The 21133-nt window shown below is 42.2% G+C and overlaps 1 protein-coding gene across 1 annotated transcript in view; it reads left to right on the plus strand.

Moving 5' to 3' along the window:
• Nucleotides 1-21133, plus strand: part of LOC115472455 — a 182754-nt gene that overhangs the window by 87550 nt on the left and 74071 nt on the right. The window contains exons 3-4 of the mRNA XM_030206745.1: nucleotides 4634-4709; nucleotides 15312-15368. Of these exons, the coding sequence (XP_030062605.1) occupies nucleotides 4634-4709; nucleotides 15312-15368 (133 nt within the window). The remainder of the gene's footprint in view (nucleotides 1-4633; nucleotides 4710-15311; nucleotides 15369-21133) is intronic.

The raw sequence follows: 21133 nt of genomic DNA on the forward strand, positions 1-21133 counted from the left end.
TGGTACTTCCCTTTTCAGCGAGCAGTAAGCCCACTTTGTAAAAGGGGCCCTAAGCATGGGTGCACTTAATGCCATCTCAAGAGCTGGTGTGAAGTGCATCTGTGTTAATTGCTCTTGACATTAATACACAATAGGGAGCTTCTCTGTATAGTAACAGCAGACGGAATGTTGGACGCGCACTCAACAATTCTCACACAGCCTTTGCACCTGCTGGGCATTAAATTTTGCTCCTAATGCGTAATAAGTGTAAAAACTTACCGAACTTTAGTAAAAAGGCCTCTTGGTTGATTTGCATGCTTTAATACATTTTAAGATGCTTTAAATTTTCTTTATTAATATAAATGTGTGAAATGAACAAAAAAAAAAGGTTTAAAAAACATCGAGGGAAAAAGCCAAATGATTGAAAACAAATAAAAAATGTTTGCTTCCTGTAGATTGCTGCTGCTTTCTTGTTTTTATGTTTAAAATAACTTGTTGAGAAACTCACACTGTACTCCTACCCCATATTTTCAGCTATGTTGAAATATATCAATTAAAGCCACAAAGAAAGCTTTGTGTAAACAAGGAGCAGACAGTACTTTGAATTCCTTTGTATTTTGAATAAATGAGGAGTAGACTATACTTTGAATTCCTTTGTACTCGACCACTTGCATTTACTAATAGGGACACATATCTTTCTCTTTTTAAAATGCGGTTTTAATCCTCAAGGTCCGACCAAGAACCAAACAGATTCAGTTTCCCTAGGGGTTCGGCGAGCAGAGTGTTAATCTGTCCCTTTCCCCTCACCATTTCTCAGGTCCACACTCTCATCTAAAAAGTAAACAAGGGACCATCCTCAATTCTAAAGTTAGACCTTACATATACTATTGTTATTATTATTGTTGTTATTCTATACTGTAACCAGGAATAGGCAAACAATAAGTTTTGAGTTTGAACAGTGAGGGCATGACTGGGAAGAGTCAGGCCAGATGGATTATGGACAGGATTAATTGGACAAACCTGGAAAAGATTAGCCAGATCCTAGGCAAAAAGGGGCGGAAACTAAGTCTAAAAAGCACAAACCTGTGTTCATTACTTCACAATCTGGGATGACTATCAGGCTTATTTTCGAAAGAGAAGGGCGCCCATCTTCCAACACAAATTGGGAGATGGGCGTCCTTCTCTCAGGGTCACCCAAATCGGCATAATCGAAAGCCAATTTTGGGCACACTCAACTGCTTTCCGTTGCAGGGACGACCAAAGTTAACTGGGGCATGTTGGCAGCTTAGCAAAGGCGGGACTGGGGCGTGCTTAAAGAGATGGGCATCCTCAGCCGATAACTTGAAAAAAGAAGGGCGTCCCTAACGAACACTTGGCCGACTTTACTTGGTCCATTTTTTCTTGCGACCAAGCCTCAAAAAGGTGCCTGAACTGACCAGATGACCACAGGAGGGAATCAGGAATGACCTCCTCTTACTCCCCCAGTGGTCACCAACCTCCTCCCACCCTAAAAAAAAAAAAACTTAAAATTATTTTTTTGCCAGTCTCAAATGTCATACCCAGCTCCCTGACAGCAGTATGCAGGTCCCTGGAGCAGTTTTAGTGGGTACAGTGCACTTCAGGCAGGCGGACCCAGACCCATCCCCCCCTACCTGTTACACTTGTGGTGGTAAATGTGAGCCCTTCAAAACCCACCTGAAACCCACTGTACCCACATGTAGGTGCTCCCCTTCACCCCTTAGGGCTATGGTAGTGGTGTACAGTTCTGGGGAGTGGGTTTTTGAGGGGTTTGGGGGGCTCAGCACACAAGGTAAGGGAGCAATGCACCTGGGAGCAATTTATGAAGTCCACTGCAGTGCCCCCTAGGGTGCCCGGTTGGTGTCCTGACATGTCATGGGGACTAGTGCACTATGAATGCTGGCTCCTCCCATGAGGATTTTGCCATTTCTGAGCTAGGCAACCTCGGTTTCCATTATCGCCGAAAACTGGGGACGACCATCTCTAAGGACGACCATCTCTAAGGTCAACCTAAATGTTGAGATTTGGGTGTCTCCGATCGTATTATCGAAACTAAAGATGGATGCCCATCTTGTTTCGATAATACGGGTTTCCCCACCCCTTCACGGAGCCATCCTGCGAGGACGGCCCCAGGAAAAGTTGGGCACCCCGTTCGATTATGCCCCTCCACGTATGTTTGTTTATTTTATTTTTTACATTTCTGTACTAAGTTCTCTGAGACACGTGAGGCAGTTCAAAGTATAAAGAAAAGAAATGAAATGGCATTTAACAGGCCCACACAAGTATGCATTAAAATCAGTCAGGCCAGTACATAAGTGTTGCCATACTGGGACAGACTGAAGGTCCATCAAGCCCAGTATCCTGTTTCCAACAGTGGCCAATCCAGGTCACAAGAACCTGGCAAGATCCCAAAATAGTACATTTTATGCTTCTTATTCCAGAAATAAGCAGTGGATTTTCCCAAGTCCATTTTAATAATGGTTTATGGACTTTTTTTTAGGAAATCACCCAAACCTTTTTAAAACCCCGCTAAGCTAACTGCTTTTACAATATTCTCTGGCAAAGAATTCCAGAGTTTAATTACACGTTGAGTGGTTAGCATTTGTTTAACCACTAGTCATGGCATTTAAATCATTTTGAGGGGCATAATCGAACGGCGCCAGTGAAATAGATTGCCGGCGATCTATTTTGGCGGCGACGCAAGAGCTGGCCGGAACCTTATTATTGAAAAATATGGCCGGCCATCTTTTCTTTCGATAATACGGTTTGGCCCAGCCAAATGCCAGAGTTTGCCGGGTTTACATAAGTACATAAGTAATGCCATACTGGGAAAAGACCAAGGGTCCATCGAGCCCAGCATCCTGTCCACGACAGCAGCCAATCCAGGCCAAGGGCACCTGGCAAGCTTCCCAAACGTACAAACATTCTATACATGTTATTCCTGGAATTGTGGATTTTTCGCAAGTCCATTTAGTAGCGGTTTATGGACTTGTCCTTTAGGAAACCGTCCAACCCCTTTTTAAACTCTGCTAAGCTAACCGCCTTCACCACTTTCTCCAGCAACAAATTCCAGAGTTTAATTATACGTTGGGTGAAGAAAATTTTTCTCTGATTTGTTTTAAATTTACTACACTGTAGTTTCATCGCATGCCGGTTTTGTTTTTCAGCGATAATGGAGAAAAAATGCTGGCCATCTCAAACCCTGCGAAATCCAAGGCATTTGGTCATGGGAGGAGCCAGCATTTGTAGTGCACTGGTCCCCCTCACATGCCAGGACACCAACCGGGCACCCTAGGGGGCACTTCTAAAAATTTTACAAAATTACACAAATAGCTCCCAGGTGCATAGCTCCCTTACTTTGTTTGCTGAGCCCCCCCAACCCCCCCCCCCCAACCCCACTCCCCACAACTCTACACCATTACTATAGCCCTTATGGGTGAAGGGGGGCACCTACATGTGGGTACAGTGGGTTTTTGGGGGGGGGGTTGGAGGGCTCAACACTTAGCACCACAAGTGTAACAGGTAGGGGGGATTGGACCTGGGTCTGCCTGCCTGAAGTGCACTACACCCATTAAAAACTGCTCCAGGGACTTGCATACTGCTGTCAGGGACCTGGATATGACATTTGAGGCTGGCATACAGGCTGGTAAAAAAAGGTTTTTATTTTTATTTTTTTAGTGTGGGAGGGGGTTGGTGACTACTGGGGGAGTATGGGGAGGTCATTCCCCATTCCCTCCGGTGGTCATCTGGTGAGTTGGGGCACCTTTTTGAGGCTTGGCCATGAAAATAAAAGGACCAAGTAAACCCGGCGAAATACTGATTAACGCAGCTTTTTTTCCCCATTATCCTTGAAAGCCGGCCATCTGGTAGCCACGCCCATGCCCGCCCATGTCCCGCCTTCGCTATGCCGCCGACACTCGCCCCCTTGAACTTTTGCCGGCTCGGCGATGGTGTCAAAAAAGCAGCTTTCGATTATACCGATTTCGCCGCTTTTGAGAGATCGCCGGACATCTCCCAATTTATGTCGGAAGATCGCCGGCGATCACTTTCGAAAATAAGCCTGATAGTTACATTCAGTGCCATTCTCCGGGTTGTGAGTGGCAGTGAATACATGTGCCGAGCAGGTTTGCATAGAGGTGGTAGAAAGCAAGAGACAGTGCCCATGCTCTGCCTTGGCACTATTTGGACAATCCGTAATGATTTTTAGCAGCACTAGGAGGGTAATTCTATAAGTGGGTGCCTTTCTTTACAGTAGGTACCCCGAAGGCACATGGTAGGAACCTACCAGCTGATATTCAATGCAATTTAACTGGCCAAGAACAGCTCCTGGCTGGTTCAATAGTACTTAACCAGCTAAGCACTAATATTCAGCTTAAGATAGCTGGTTATCTCTGCTGAATATTACTGCTTAAATAATAAACTCAACAAATAGTAGACATCATGTTCACTCAAAAATTATTATAAAGGGGGAAAAAGTCTCATATTGTCACTGGCACATGTTATTAATTATCAACACCAAATGCATAGGTGGATCCCATTTGTGACTATTATAATCATTGACAAAAAAACCCAACCTACCTAAATCTGTGGATTATATCTTTTTATGTAATTATTTAATTTTATCTTTCTTTCATAGTTCAAAATACATCATTGTCGATACTCGAAAGCCTAAACAGAATGACTGGCAATTGGCAGAAAGCTTTCAAGGTGCCGTATATTATCTGCAAGTTCATCGGACCCCCCCCAACAGGCAGAGTGCTAACATGCTCTGTGCTCCTGCACAGTCAGTGGGTGGCGGTAAAGGTCTCATACCCAAAATGGACACGCACCAATTTTTATCTTGCTGTACGTCCATTTTCAGCAAAAATTTTAAAAAGGCCCTTTTTTTTACAGGCGTGCTGAAAAATGCATCTGCGTGCGTCCAAAACATGCACCTACACTAGCGAAGCCCATTTTTCAGCGCACCTTAGTAAAAGGACCCCTTAGTTCACAGGGAAAACCATTCCTAGGTGCCGGGCTCTTTACAAGAAAATTCTCTGTGAGTCCTTTAATCTAGGTCTTCATGCAGGATCCAGCAAGGACAGCTGTGATGAATGAACAGCATGCCTGGGAACAAAATACTTGAAACGTACTACAAGTAACCCAGATCGAAACTGTTCAACAGTTTAAACAGTCCATTAAATCAACATCTAAGTTTTTATTTATTTATTACATTTGTACCCCGCGCTTTCCCACACAAAGCAGGTTCAATGCGGCTTACGTAGCAAATAGAATTACAATGTCTTGTAAGAAGAGTATTACAAACTGAGATAAACATGGTAATAGAAGACCTTAATAATAAGTGGATTGAACATAGAAGATAGGATAAGCAAAAGTAAGAGGGGATGGGAGGGGCAAAGTACGGGGAAGATGGTAAAAGAAAAGACTAGGGGATATGCAAGAAGGAATTTGGGAGACAATGGTCTAAGATATAATCAACATCAGTGCAGGAGTCATGTGGGTGGGGTTATAAGGTTAAGTTGGGCCATTTTGGGTTCCACAGGGAGCCAATATAGGCCCTCATGATCAAAAGCAAACTCCAGCGCTAGAGGCTGTTAACGCCATACTAGCACCGGAGTTGGCTGCCGACCCATGATCAGAGCCCTCGAGCACCTGAAACAACGCATTCGAGGGCTCTTAGCGCAAGTAGCATGCAAATGCATGCTAAACAGGGCTACTAGCGCAATTAGCTTGCAAATGCATGCTAATCAGCGCTTAATGCATTCATCCCCAATGATCAGCGTCCAGTGTGCCAAAGATTGGGTTGCTGGCCGCAGCAAAATCAACGCCAGCTCCGAACTGGCGTTAGACTTTGCGGATCATTGGGGAGGAATGGTGAGCCCTGTCCAGCCCCTGTCCAGCCCCTGAACATGGAGGGGGTGGGATCGTCGGGGGGACTGGAGGTCCACCGGACCTCCAGCCCCCCCCCCCCATCGCTGGGTGGGAGAGGGTTTGGCCGGCGGCGGCCACAACGTTTTCTGGGGGTTTGGGGGGGGGGGGCTGGAGACACACCAGAGCTCCAGCCCTCATTGTTCGGAACTCGGCAAGCTGTTTGACAGGTTTGGCCTTTTGACAGTCCAAACCTGTCAAACAAGTGCGGGAGGATTGTGCTGAGTGCATGCTCGGGCGCAATTCTCCCGCACTTCAACATGATAATCAAAGATAATAGCGCTGCTTAGATTTGCATGCATTATCTTTGATCATCGATGCAGAAAAGCCCTGCGCTGTCCCGGCGCTATTTTTAAGGCGCTGTTTGGAACAGCGCGGGGCTTTGGATCATGAGGGTAATAGAGCCTTCAGTGCAACATCTTATCAGCAGCACAAGCTGTGATTGTAACAGTTGAGGTAAGGTGTCACAAAATCATGGACTATTGTATTGAAACTCTTTATTGCCAAGAAAGGGCTTGTATTCTGAATGTTCCAGAGATACAGCAGATCTTGCCACGGCACAGATTTGACTTTTCTAAGTTAGTGTATGTGTGTGTGTGTGTGTGTGTGGGGGGGGGGGGGTTCTAAGAGGGATTAAGTGACAATTAATTATTCAGGGCCCTGTTTACTAAGCTGCACTAGAGGGGCATTAGCGTTTTTAACATGCACCAAGCGTTAGCGCATGCTAACCGTGTAGATGACCACAATGGGCGTCTACACGGTTAGCACGCGCTAATTTTTATCATGCTATAAAAACATCATAAACAGGGCCCTCAATTTGTCTGTCAAACGTTTTAGATAAAAAGTACTGCATAAAAACATTCATTGTTGAAATTGGTTGGTGCAGCTTTAAACAAAAGCGCATTCGTTGTTTTGATCCCATAATGTTTTAAGCAGAGGTAGTACTCTAAGCACAATAACCAGGTTGGTACGATAGGCCATGTTTATCAGTTATCTGAGGATAAGCTGTGTTTATCAATTATCTGAGGACAGGGGCGTAACCAGACACCCAATTTTGGATGGGCCTGGGCCCAAGATGGGTGGGCAGAAGAAACCCACCCCATCCCACAGGTGATTTGGTCTCTCCTCTTGTTTGCATGCCATACGGTCTCTCAAATCCTGCACACCTTTTAAATAGCAGATTTTCACTGGCAGTAAGCAGCAACTAATACACAGTATTCATGTTGGCCCCACATCCTTCCCACTGATGCAGCTTTCTGTTTCTGCATAGGTTGGAATACATCAGAGGGGAAGGCTTTGGGGCCAATGTGAGCATTATGTATCAGTCGCTGCTTCCTGCAGGCAAAGATCTGCTATTTATAAGGTATGCAGGAGGGACAGCTTGGGAATCTCTGCCAGCCACATCATAGGTGTGCTGCTACTGGTGGGCCAGAGCTCAAAGTGCAAGCCCACCCTTGGCTACGCCACTGTCTGAGGATAAGCTGTGTTTATACAGTTATCTGAGGGGGTGGAGACTGATATCTAATATCAGCATTGGAAACTCTGCAAGGCTAACCCCTTTGCAGTCAAAGCATTACAGTGGAACAGAAACTACAAAGGCTTGCTAGCCTCTGACAGTTACACTGTGGTAATATTGTAGGTGGGAGAGAGAGAGAGAGTGTTTACAGGATCTGTCTATCGTCATACTTTGGTTCTGTAGTTTCTTCTGAAATGTTTCATAATGCATGGTAATGAAAGAAGGAGTTACAAACAGAAAAAAACCCATTGTACAGCGATTTCAATTTTAAAAACTAGTCCAAAGTAATTTTTTTTAATTAAGTACTTTTGCCTATTTATTTTTAAATTCAAATAGGCAAAAATGGATATGGCAGGTTTTTTTTATGCCTATGAGTAAAGCACTGTATTGATGTAAGACTACTGAAAATAATTTTTCTAAAGCGTCCCCGTTATATTCTGTTTGAACTTGAATTTTGTGTCACTCCTAGGGGTATGCTACGAAATTGACTTAAGACTAAATTCTACAAATGGTGTCTTAAAAATCAGCACTGAAAAACCATGTGCTTAGCGTGATTCTATAAACTATGCCTAAAGTTAGGTGTAGTTTATAGAAAATGGTTAGTGGCTGTTTTTGCGACTAAACTTTATGCGCATCCATTTAGGCCACCTAAAACCAGGCCTAAATACCTTTGCCTAACTTAGGCGCAGATCGGGTGTATTCTATAATAGTGTGCATAGGGGGTCTTTTACTAAAGCTTAGCTCGAGTTATCTGCAGCAGGGCCCATAGGAATAAAATGGACCCTGCTGCAGATAACTCAAGCTAAGCTTTAGTAAAAGACCCCCATAGGTTTATGAAATGTCCACAACCCGCCCATTGCACGCCCATGGCCACATCTCTTTTTCAATTGCGTGCATTAAAATTTACACACACCACGTTATAGAATATGCCTAGAAAGTTTGCATGTAAATTCCAATTAAATCCAATTAGTGTCGCTAATTGGTTAAATACCAATTATCGATGCTGATTGGCATGTTAATGAATTAAGTTGTGCATGCAATTTGGCAGTGCAGCCAAATTAGTGCATACAACTTAAGGCGCCATTTATAGAATTTGGGAGTTAGCGCATGTTAACACAGGACTTTCCTATGCACTAAGTCTATTTCCAGTGCATAGGAAATCCCACACAGTTTTTAATTCTGTTACCGTTTTCAGCTTCACCACCTCCTTCAGGAGGGCATTCCAGGTATCTACCACCCTCTTGGTGAAAAAATACTTCTTGACATTATTCCTGAGTCGACTCCCCTTCAACCTTAATTCATGTCCTCTAGTTCTACCACATTCCCCTCTCTGGAAAAGGTTGTTTGTAGATTAATACCTTTCAAATATTTGAATATTTGTATCATATCACCCCTGTTTCTCCCTTCCTCCAGCATATACAAGTTCAGGTCTTCAAGTCTCTCCTCATATGTCTTCCTTCACAAACCCCATACCATTTTCGTTGCTTTTCTTTGAACCAATTAAGTCTTTTTTACATCATTAGCAAGATACGGCCTCCAAAACTGAACACAATACTCCAAGTGGAGCCTCACCAATGACCTGTACAGAAGTATCAATACCTCATTTCTTCTGCTAGTTATACCCCTCTCTATGCAGCCTAGCATCCATCTGGCCATGGCCACTGCCCTTGTCACATTGTTTTGTCACCTTGAGATCCACTATCACCCCAAGGTCCCTCTCCTGAGCTGAGCTCATCAATCTCTCTCCTACTTGGTACATCTCCTTCAGCTTTCTGCACCCCAGTGCATCACTTTGCACTATTTGCATTAAATTTTAACTGCCAGACTCTTGACCATTCTTCTAATTTGTGGGTATCCACTCTGTTGGCTATGTTGCAAAAAGGCAAACTTTTTCTTCTGACCCTTCAGCAATGTCTCTCACAAATATATTAAACAGAATCAGCCCCAGCACCAACCCCTGAGGCACTCCACTGCTCACCTTCCTTTCTGCTGAGTGGATTCCATTTGCAGCCACCCTCTGTCACCTGTCAGTCAACCAATTTCCAATCCATTTCTCGACTTTGGGTCCTGAGTTTAGCCCTCTCAGCGTATTCATGAGTCTCCTGTGAGGGACCATATCAAAGGCTTTGCTGAAATCCAAGTAGATTACATCTAACTCATGCCCTTTATCCAGTTCTTTGGTCACCCAGTCAAAGAAGTCAATCAGATTTGTTTGGCAGGATTTTTCTTTGGTAAAGCCATGTTGCCTTGGATCCTGTAAGTGTTAGTGTCTAGAAACTTAACTACAACTTTCCTTCAGTGGTGACTCCATTATTTTTCTTACCAATGACTTGAGGTTTACCGGCCTGTAGTTTCCCACTTCTTCCCTGTCCCTGCTTTTGTGAAGAGGGACCACATCAGCTCTCCAATCCCACGGAACCTCTCCCGTCTCTAAAGATCTATTAAATAAATCCTTAAGAGGTCCCAGCAGGACATTTCTGAGCTCCCTCAGTGTCCTGGGATGAATCCCATCCAGCCCCATAGTTTTGTCCACTTTGACATTTTCAAGCTGTTTATAAATGCTTTCTTCCATGAATTGTGCAATATTCACTTCATTCCCATATATCCCCTTTGCAGCAGACCACGGTTGTTCTCCAGGATTTTCTTCCATGAACACCAAAGAGAAGTATTTGTTTAGCATGTTCACGTTTTCCTCATCACTCTCCACATAGCCATTCTCAGCACCTTTCAGTCTTACAATTCTATTCCTATCTTTTCTACTTTCTCCAATATATCTGAAAAAGGTCTTGTCACCTCTCCTTACATCTTTAGCCATTTTTTTCTTCCACCTGTGTTTTTGCTAGCCATATTTCCCCCTTTGCTTCTTTGAGTTTAATCTGGTAATCTTTTCTGTGATCCTCTTGTTGCTCTCTTCTGTATTTTTTCAACAAAGCCTCTTTTGCTCCTATTTTTTCAGCCAGTTGTTTGGAGAACCATATAAGCTTCATGTTTCTCTTGTTTTTGTTTACTTTTCTTCTATAAATATCAGTTGCCATATTTATAGCACCTTTCGTTACAGAGGCGAGCTGCATACAGCACTGAGCACGCTTGCTCGGTACTATGTAACCCAGAACAATCTATCCTGTTGAGGAGCGCACAAATTATTTATGAATGGTTTTTTTTAAGACCACATTTGCATTTGTTTACGCAGCTGCAAAGGCCCTACTTTGTGCAGAAAACTTCCAAATAAGACTCCTGAGGCAGACACTTCTGTGCCGAAACACGGTGCTGTGTCGAGTCTTACGTACTGCAACAATAAAATCAGTTTGTTTATCCCATTGTTTGTTCAGTCTGCTTCCTTCTGCTGCTTTTTGTTCTATTCTGATTACCCTGTGGGTTTTATGTTAGGTACGCCAATGTAGGATTTCACTAGGCCAATATAGGATTTCACTGGTATTCCATAATGGAATCCCAGTGCCCAGATGCTGATATAGAATAGACCTTATCACCAAACGACATCAGGGTGCCTGAGTGGAGGCACCCACTTATAGAATTGCCCCCTATTCTGTAAAGGACACACCCACCTGCCCCCCTTTATAGAACTCATACATACATTTTGCATACTCTTATTAAACTGAATGCCCTTTATAGAACTGCATTTTTAGTTTGTGCATTGGTGTGTGCTGTAACTGTATGGGCATTGTCACTGTTGTGCTGGCATGATCATGTGAGTTTTAGGCAGGCAATGGGCATAGACTGTGCATTGCAGTTAAAAAAAACTTACCACCTTCTAAATAGGGGTGGAAAGTTTACCTGCACTAAATGTGAATATACATGAAAATGTGGTAAAGAGCTTACACTTTGCACTTGCCTGGCATTAATTTTACATTTAACTTATAGTAAGTGTAAAAGTTTGCTACACTTTAGTAAAAGGGCCTCTCTGTCTTTTATCAGACATCAATTTAAGTCCAGTTATCTTAAATGAATTCCATAGAAACCCCAAAGCATCTTGTTATCTCTTTGGGTGATTAGACAGGAATGTCACTGGCTTGAATAAATGTGGCAGAAAACATTTTTGGATTCAGATGAAATAACTTGTAGAATGCATTTGAGAGTTTAGAATACTGCAAATATTACAGCAATTTCTATTTTTCATCTTTAATTGCAGCTGCCCAGAATTCATCTGATATATTTATTATTAGTTGATTTAACTCATACTCTTTCACTAATAGCTCAAGGCCAGATATGCAAGGTATGTCCCTGTCTCCAGAGGGCTTCCAATCTAAATAAGATGCTATTTGAAATACGTTTGTTGGGATCTCCTGTGTGGGCTAATAGGTAATTCATTAATAAGCAATGATTTTATTACATTTATTTTTCCATAGGATTAGACATACAAAGCAGCTTGATTAAGCTGTCTAAGATTAGTCAATGTCAAAGTTTTGACGAAATCTGAGGCAATTCCCATAAGGGTCCTGTTTATCAGATCCTTATCCATTTTGAATGATGAAGGCAGGAAAGAGAAAGTGGAAAAGATTACGCTAAGATTTAATGCTAGAATAAAATGCAGGGTCATGCATTTGGGCTGCAAAAACCCAAGAGAACAGTACAATTTAGGGGGTGAAGAACTTTTGTGCATGAAAGAGAAGCGGGACTTGGGTGTGTTCGTATGTGATGATCTTAAAGTGGCCAAAGGTAGAAAAGGCGATGGCAAAAGCTAGAAGGATGCTTGGTACATAGGGAGAGGAATGACTTGTAGGAAAAAGGAGGTGGTGATGTCTCTGTATAAGTCTCTGGTGATACCTTATTTAGAGTACTGTGTACAATTCTGGAGACCACACCTTCAAAAAGATATAAACAGGATGGAGTCAGTCCAGAGGGTGACTACTAAAATGGCCAGTGGTCTTTGTCATAAAGCACATGGGGACGGACTTAAAGATCTCAATATGTGTACTTTGCACTCTCTCTCTCTCTCTTTCTGCCTGCCATGAACATACAAGTTGCAGTAAATTAGTTGATTTTGTGTTGAACTGGCACACTTTGACCTGTTGTTCTATGGACTAAGGAAACTAAAGAGTGGAGCTGGCCAAAGAAATAGAGACCTGAGTCACAGGTGCTAACAAGGATCTTTATTAATAACAACAGACTGGAGATGGCCGGGTTTCAGCAACGGTGCCTACATCATGGGTCTTTGCTATTTCCGGAAACAAGTGTATATTGTTCCAACAATTGTACAGGTAACCAAACAATGTCTTCCAGCTGAAAAAGGTGTGATACTTAGCCAACTGTGGCTCTGTGGTTTGTTCTATGGATTAACTCAGGGACCCTGTAAGGACGTGTAACCTTTGATTCAAAAGGTCATGGGGAATATATTGTGGGTGTTCCATGAATTTCTGATTGTCTATTCACTGCTTAGCATATCTTGTCTCAGAGCAATCTCTAGTTCAACAAATAAAACATGATCTTTTCTAGGAATGTGCACGGAGTAATTAAATCAGTTCTTTATGGCCTTTTTCTGAATTTGCAGACCTTTTCACTTCATTTTACACATTAGTGTTATTCAAATGTGTTTGTATGGTCAAAATATATCTGTTCAATGGTGGGGATTTTTTTAACACACGGAAATTGACTTTATATGCAAAAATGTATACATTAACATGCATTAAATCAATTTTGCAGGTACTATATTTTCCACTTCATCTTACTGTAAGTAATATGTTTATTCAGTTACTTTGGAATAAATTGTATTGGAAGTGGGTTGATAAGGTTTAACAAAACGTATTTATTTATTTATTTATTTGTTACATTTGTATCCCACATTTTCCCACTAAATCCAATTTTGGATGTTTTGCAAAAATCCAGTTGCGAACATTGCCATTTTCAAATCAGAAAAATGTCCAGTTTGTTTCAAAAAATGACCATTTGCTAGATGCTTTTGTGCTCAGTATGTCTATCTTTTAGGACCATTTTCAAAAAAAAAAAAACTATCCAAGGGAAAAAAGCACAAAAACAAGCCATTGGGATGTAGGAGGAGCCAGCATTCTTAGTAGACTGGCCAGACAGACATCCCAGCAGAGCAGTGGGGTACTCTAGGGGGCACTACAGTGGACTTCACATAACAGATCCCAGGTACACATCTCACCGTTACCCTCTTTATATTATATTCACCAAAAACCTACTGTACCCAACTGTACACCCCTACAATAACCCTTATGCCTGCAGGTATAGTAGGTTTTTGGTGGGGTTTGGAGGGTTCACACAGAAGTGTACCAGTTAGAGTGAGTTATGAGCCTGGATCTACTTCTCTAGAGTCCACTGCACTGACCACTAGGCTACTCCTAGGACTTGCTTGCTGTTGTAATAGGAATGGCCATTGTATGTGAAGCTGTCAAAGAGCCTGGTATGTACTGTCACTGTCACATCTTAGGGGGCTGGGAGTGGGCCAGTCACCACTGGGGGACTAAGGGGGATTATGCTTTAATCCCTCCAGTGGTAATTTAGGGCACCTTTTGGTCACTTAGTCATGATTGAAACAAGTCTAGACAAAAACATCTTCATTTTGGCCCTAGATGTTTTTATTTTGTCCCGTTATTGCATAAAAATGTCTATATTGGTGCCACCTATGTCTTGCCCAAAACATGCTCCCTTGAAATTTGGATGAACTGTAGAAATCAGGGTGTCAAAACTTGTATGTTTTTGACAGAAAAACATACTTCTGCCACCTTATGATGCTTTTGGACATTTTTGTGTTTTTAAAATGAACCCCATAGAGACATGCGGTGAGAACAGAAAACTCCCAAATAATCTGAGGTTCCAGATAAAGGTTCTCATGCTTTATTGGTGCAGCTTTTGATACAATTTGATCATGATTTGCTGGTTGCTCGCCTATTTAACATAGACATTGGGGGCAATGTTTTAAATTGGGTAAACCTAGAACAACTACACAATATAGGCAGAAACACTGTACAAGGACCAGGGCTGGAATAAGGCCACTTGATTCCCAAAGTACCGCTCAACAATGATGCCCTGCCATACTGCCATACTGTCATTGCTTAACTGGAAAAACATTAAGAATCAATAAGTGCTGAGTAATGCTGACAATGTCATAACAAAACTATGTAAGCCACATTGAGCCTGCAAATAGGTGGGATAATGTGGGATACAAATGCAATAAATAAAATAAATAAATTATTGTACAAAACAAAACATCACATATGTAGTTATAATGATTAGAAAAACATTGAAATTCATGTTGGATAATGTGTGTGGCAGATGATGGTGAAAGAGTTAAGGGCGTGATAGCTAGGATAAAAATACCTCTGTGGTGTCCTAAGGTGCTTATTTTCCTTAATGGTTAATCCAGGGCTGACAAGGAGAAAAAGATCTCAGCATGTCAGAGCAATTTGCATGGGATTCCTCAGATGTATCAATCATAGATCTAAAAAAAAAAAGCTCCTTGCTTTTTCTGTTTTACCAGTCTTTTGATCCAAATAACGTATAGTTAACTTCAATGAAGTGCATGCAAATGTATCTTATGTATATTCATTATGGGTATCCGGAAAAACTCACCACAGGATTTGTCCTGTGGATTGGGTTGAGAACCCCTGTTGTAGAACAACATGCACTGACGATTCTAATTTGTTACATTCAGTTTTGTTAAAAACAAAACAATAAGAATGCAATTAAATTACAATTGCTACAATTTACATTTGCTTGTATACTAATGGGAGAGAGCTACCATGGTTACATTACTCTTTATCTGAAAGATCTACCTACATTGGCTCCCAGAACACTATTGTACACAGTTTAAAGTCCTATGTCTGGTATTTAAGACACATAAAGGGCTAAGTCCACCACTGAACGGTTGCTCGATTTCTGATTCCCTAATTAGACTACTGCATTCTACACAGGAGATTTTTCTGCAGCTGCCTTTGTCATCTGTAATAAGGTTAGTGAAAACACATAAACATGCATTTTTGGGATATGCGCTTTGCCCAGAGAAACTCGTTGGTCTACTGAATAGTTGTGGTTCAGATCAGTGGTTACGACTTTAGTCTTTGGACAAGCATGTCGCTTTAAGAATTTTAGTACATTCAAGTTATTTATTCTGTCTTTTGGTTTAGGTTTTTAGTTTCCATTTCTCAGCTAAGGATTGTTATTTATTACGGGGGGGGGGGGGGGGATTTCTAGAGCCTTTTCTGTGTGTAAAGCATGTTTTTACAACAGCTTTTCTAAAACTGTGAGAGGATATGCACACCCATCAAGAGTAAGAGCAAATATAGAGCGTGTAGCCAGTCCTGGGGGTAGTGTGGGTGGAGCTGGGGCAGACATGCAACATATGTGCATATTCTATAAATGTTCGAGTACATAGAGTACAAAGATACATTTACACATTCTTCAGAGCAGGTGTAAATTAGTGAGCTGCTGGGGGTTATTGTAGACGCCTATTACTCCAACAATCTAGTCTTATCATGATATAAAACTTCTTGCACGGTTTCAAATTTTAATTTGTTCATTTTTCGTAAATATTTTAATGGACCATCAAGAGTAGTATCATCGTCTCTCAACTCGTTTGTCTACAGGCCAAATTTTTCAAATTCCCTATTAAAATCTAGATATATAGAAATAAATAAACGGCCAACTTAGTTTTCAGAGCTTTTCTCTGGTTCAGACTTAAAACAACTGAATCTGAGTAGTAGTTAGTATTCACAAACAGCATCTTCCTGATCAACTTAGAGGAATTCCATAGCAAATTCACAGAAGTGCCAATGCAATTGTGTTTTGAACTTTCAAATTGTTCTCATTAAACTGCGGAATAACAAGGAACATGTCAATGACATATCTCACATCTTAGCATGTCATTTACAAATGGAAAATGGAACAAAAACATATTTTCCCCCAGATTCTATATAGATTGCCCAAAGCTGGGTACAGAGTTTAATTACACGTTGAGTGAAGAAAATATTTCTCCGATTCGTTTTAAATTTACTACATTGTAGCTTCATCGCATGCCCCCTAGTCCTAGTATTTTTGGAAAGTGTAAACAGACACTTCACTAGAGGCAGGTCTTGTCAGACAAATCCAATTGATGTTTTTGATTGGGTGATCAAACAGTTGGACATGGGAGGGGTGCTAGATGTGATATACTTGGATTTTAGCGAAGTCTTTGACATGGTTCTGCACAGGCAACTGATAAATAAATTGAGTGCCCTTGGTATGGGACCTATAGTGACTGACTGGGTTAAAAACTGGTTAAACAGTGGTAAATGGAGCTTGCTCCGAGGAAAAGGATGTTATCAATGGTGTACCACAGGGATCAGTCCTTGGGCTGGCTCTTTTTAACATCTTTGTGAGTGATATTACGGAAGGACTGTCTGGTAAGGTTTTCTCTTTGCGGATGATACCAAACTCTGTAATAGTATGGACACCATGGAGGATATGGATAGCATGAGGAAGGATCTACTAAAACTTGAAAAATAGCCCAATAATTGGCAACTAAGATTTAATGCTAAAAAATGCAAGGTCATGCACTTGGGTTACAAAAATCCAAGGGAACAGTACAGTATAAGGGGGTGAAGTACTTCTGTGTACGAAAGAAGAGCGGGACTTGGGGGTGATTGTGTCTGATGATCTTAAGGTGGCCAAACAGGTAGAAAAGTTGATGGTCAAAGGATGCTCGGGTGTATAAGGAGAGGCATAACCAGAAGAAAAAAAAGAGGTGATCGTGCCCTTGTATAAGTCTCTAGTGAGGCCCCATTTAGATTACTGTGTGCAATTCTGGAGACCGCACCTACAGAAAGATATACACAGGATGGAGTTGGTCCAAAGGGCGGCTACAAAATTGGTCAGTGGTCTTTGTCATAAAACATATAGGGACAGGCTTATGCAGTGATGTGCTGGGAAATTTTTAACAACAGGCTTTCTCTCCAGGTGTAGCCTGCCCTGCAGCTGGGGGGGGGGGGGGGGAGGAATGTATTCCTCTTTCCCCTTCATGCATGCATCCCTGCTACCTTTGCTAGCAGGGATGCCAAGCCCCATCAGCCAAATAAATGGGCTACTGTTACTCCCTGCTGCTTGTTTCTGGCTCTGAGTAGCATGCCAGGACTTCTCACACAAACTTGAACGAGAAGTCCTGGCATGCTGCTCAGAGCCAGAAACAAGCAGCGGAAAGCAGTGGCAGCCCATTTATTTGGCTGGTGGGGCTTGGTATCCCTGCCAGCAAAGGTAAAGGAGTTCAGAGATGCCAAGGGTGGCCCATCTCAAAGCTGGAAATTTACCACCACTATGATAGACATTGAAGGCCAATGATTGAGGTTTTTCTCATGAGCCCCAACAATGTCTAAAACCAGTTCTGGCAGACGCACAGTCCAAAAGCTGACATACTCTAATCAATAAATAGAAAATAAAATTCATTTTTCTACCTTTGTTGTCTGGTCATTTTATTTTCTTATTTTGTTGGTCCCAAACTCTGGTTTCTGCTTTCCTCTTTCTTCTCTTAACTGTTTTGGCCAAGTCTCCTTGTACATTTGGCACTTCCTTTCTCTTCATGTCCACCATCCATCTTCTCTCCCAAGTCCAGAACCTGTTTCCCTCTCCGTACCCTCTCCCTTCCTTATTCCCCTCAATAAATCTCTTTCTTCCTGTCCAGCACCTCTTTTCCTCATTGCTCCCCCCCCCCCCAGTGCAGTACCACTCTCCCTCCCTGCCCTTCCTGATGCAGCACTTCTGTCCTTCCCTATCCCTCCTGATACAGCACCTCTCTGCCTCCTTACCCCACATGTAGTACCTGTCTCCCTTATGTTGTTGCCTACTTCCCCAGTGCAGCACCTCTCTCCTTCCTTGACCCTTTCATGCAGCACCTCTCTCCCTCCTTGCCACCCCATGCAGCATCTGTTTCCTTTTATCCCTCCTTGCCCCCCCATGAAGGACCTCTTTCAGCTCCCTTCCTATCTTGATGCAGTGCTTCTGTCCCTCACTCCCTTCCTCTCTCCCTCCCCCCATGTAGTACCTGACTATATATCTGTGGTCCCTTGTTGTCCCCACCCACCCACCACAATGCAGTATCTGCCTGCCTCATTGCCCCACCCGAACCAGCACCTCTCTGCTCTTTCCCTCTGTCGTACCCCACACCTCCTTGCCTCTTCTAAAACGATTATTTTTTTTAAGCAGTGCTGGCACATGTCAGCAACAGCAGCTGCTTTAGCCATTCCCAGGGGCCTTCCTTCAGTATGTCCTTCCCCCAAGGACTGAAGGAAGGCCCCCGAGATTGGTTGAAGCAGCCTGTTTCTGCTGACGTGTGCCAGCACTGCTTAAACAAAATTAATTGTGACAGAAGAAGAGAGAAAGAGGTACGGGTGGGGGGAGGACAGAGAGAGAGAGAGAGAGAGAGATCAAAGAGGTACTGCATGGGCGGCGGCGGCAGAAGGTGCACAAGCCACAGGCGAGGAGGACGCCGCCACCGCCGCCAGGAGGGGACCCAGCTTAGTTTAACAACTGGCTCCCAAAATTCATAAAAAATTAACAAACTACTCTTGGGAGCCGGCTCCAGCACACCACTGGGCTTATGAACCTCAATATGTATACAGTGGAAGAGAGTTGGGAGACAGAGGATATGATAGTGACGTTTAAATACCTCAGTGGTGTTAATGTACAGGCGGTGAGGCTTTTTGAAATTAAAAAAAAAAAAAAAAACAGCCTCTAGAATGAGAGGGCATAGGATGAAGTTAAGAGGAAATAGGCTTAGGAGGAATCTAAGAAAATACTCTTTCACGGTTATCTTTGACATTTCAGGCTTGAACATTAGTACTTAACTGGCTAAGTGTCGAATCCGCCTCTGGAACACCCACAAAGCTGATTTTGGCTTAGGTGCTAATAATAGGGCATTTTCAGCAGCACTTTCCAGTTAAGTGCTGCTGAATATGCCCAGTTAGCCCCTGGCAAGCAAGTTAAACAACCAGGAGCCATTTCTGGCATCTTAAATTGTTTTGGACATTGACCCCGTACTTTTTACGATACATGCATTCTTTATGCACAAACATTTACATCTGCTCCCAATGCTGGCAACTGGCATTGAATATCTGGGTTTTTCAACACCGGCTAGCGCATGACTGGTTAAGTCAATATTCAGACTTAACTGGCCATGGCTTAGTGGGCAAAGATAGGCCTGCTTTCTATGCAGCTTTATTTGGCCATTAAGCTTGGATGTTTAAGTTCCAAATATTGAGACTTAACCATTCACGCCCCTGGAACACCCAAACATCACTGGCTTTATTTTCAGTGGCGATAATCAGTTAAATAGCACTGAAAATGACTGGTTATCCACCGAGACATAAGTTAACTGGTCGACGGCCGTTTCCAGCTGCTTAATGTGTGCTGAATATTGACTGGATAGCATACGTTATCTCAGCAAAATAAGAATAATGATCATAGCAGTTGTTATAATCAGAAAATAATATATTAAAGAAAATAAATCCTGTTCTACTCTTAGGAAATGTGGGGAGAGAAAATCACACAAGAAAAATAATTGGTAATGTGTGATTAAACTCTGGAATTTGTTGCCAGAGAATGTTGTAAAAGCAGTTAGCTTAGCAGGGTTTAGAAAAGGTTAGATGGCTTCCTAAAAGAAAAGTCTATAAGCCACTATTAAAATGGATTTGAGAAAATCCACTGCTTATTTCTGGGATAAGCAGCATAAAATGTATTGTACTGTTTTAGGATCTTGCCAAGTACTTGTGACCTCAAATGGTCACTGTTGGAAACAGGATACCGGGCTTGATGGACCTTCGATCTGTCCTAGTATGGCAATACTTATGTACTTATGTAATTTAAAAAGCTAAACAAGCATATATAGGACTAGATTCAGTAAATGGTTCTCAAATTTGACCAATGAGAAAACGCCATGCAGAGTGCTATTGTATAAATGGTGCTCCGAGCTTTGTGCCATTTATAGAATAGTGTTTTGAGCCCATTTCTGCGCCAACCTTTGGGTGTGAGGTTTTACACCAACTGAAACCTGGTGTGGATCCTGGCGTGTAAGCTAGGTGTGGATCCCCAGTATTCTGTAATACTGCACACATGTTTAGTGAATGTCCCTGATCCGTCCATGCCTCTCCCATGGCCACACCCCCTTTTGAGTTGCACGTTAAAAGTTGTGCATGGATCTTTATAGAATAGCGCTTAGCAAGATGAGTGTGCAAATGCAAATTGTGACGACAGACCAGGACTGATAGATGGAAGTTGAGTGTATTTTTTTAAGTTGGATTTTATTGTGATTTTTGTCTCTATATGTATGCCTTTTGTTTCTTGTATGAGTGGTAAGTAAATAGTTCTTTCATATCATAAATTTGCGTTCTTTTCTGTTTTTCTTGTATTTTATTGCTTCTATTGTAAACCACTTTAATTTGCTTTGCAACAAAAGCAGTATAGCAAACAAACAATAAATAATGAGGTTGCTCATATAATTGTACTGCCAGCCACCAATACAGCCTTTCAACTTTTAGGTGTTAAATAGGCTTCTTAGATATAATCATAGAGGCTTCCTATCCCCCACTCGAAATAGTGCAGTGTATGCTGTACTCAAACAACGCTAAACAATGCAAGGTCAAGGTCACGTGCTTTAACAAACTCTTTGGAAAACACCTATCTGGAGCAACTTGACTGCCAACACGCTTCAGTTGGCACATCTGACTAAGAAGTAGCAATTGAATCATGTTG

This window comes from Microcaecilia unicolor, chromosome 6, assembly GCF_901765095.1.
Source record: "Microcaecilia unicolor chromosome 6, aMicUni1.1, whole genome shotgun sequence".
In the NCBI taxonomy this organism is placed as follows: Eukaryota; Metazoa; Chordata; class Amphibia; order Gymnophiona; family Siphonopidae; genus Microcaecilia; species Microcaecilia unicolor.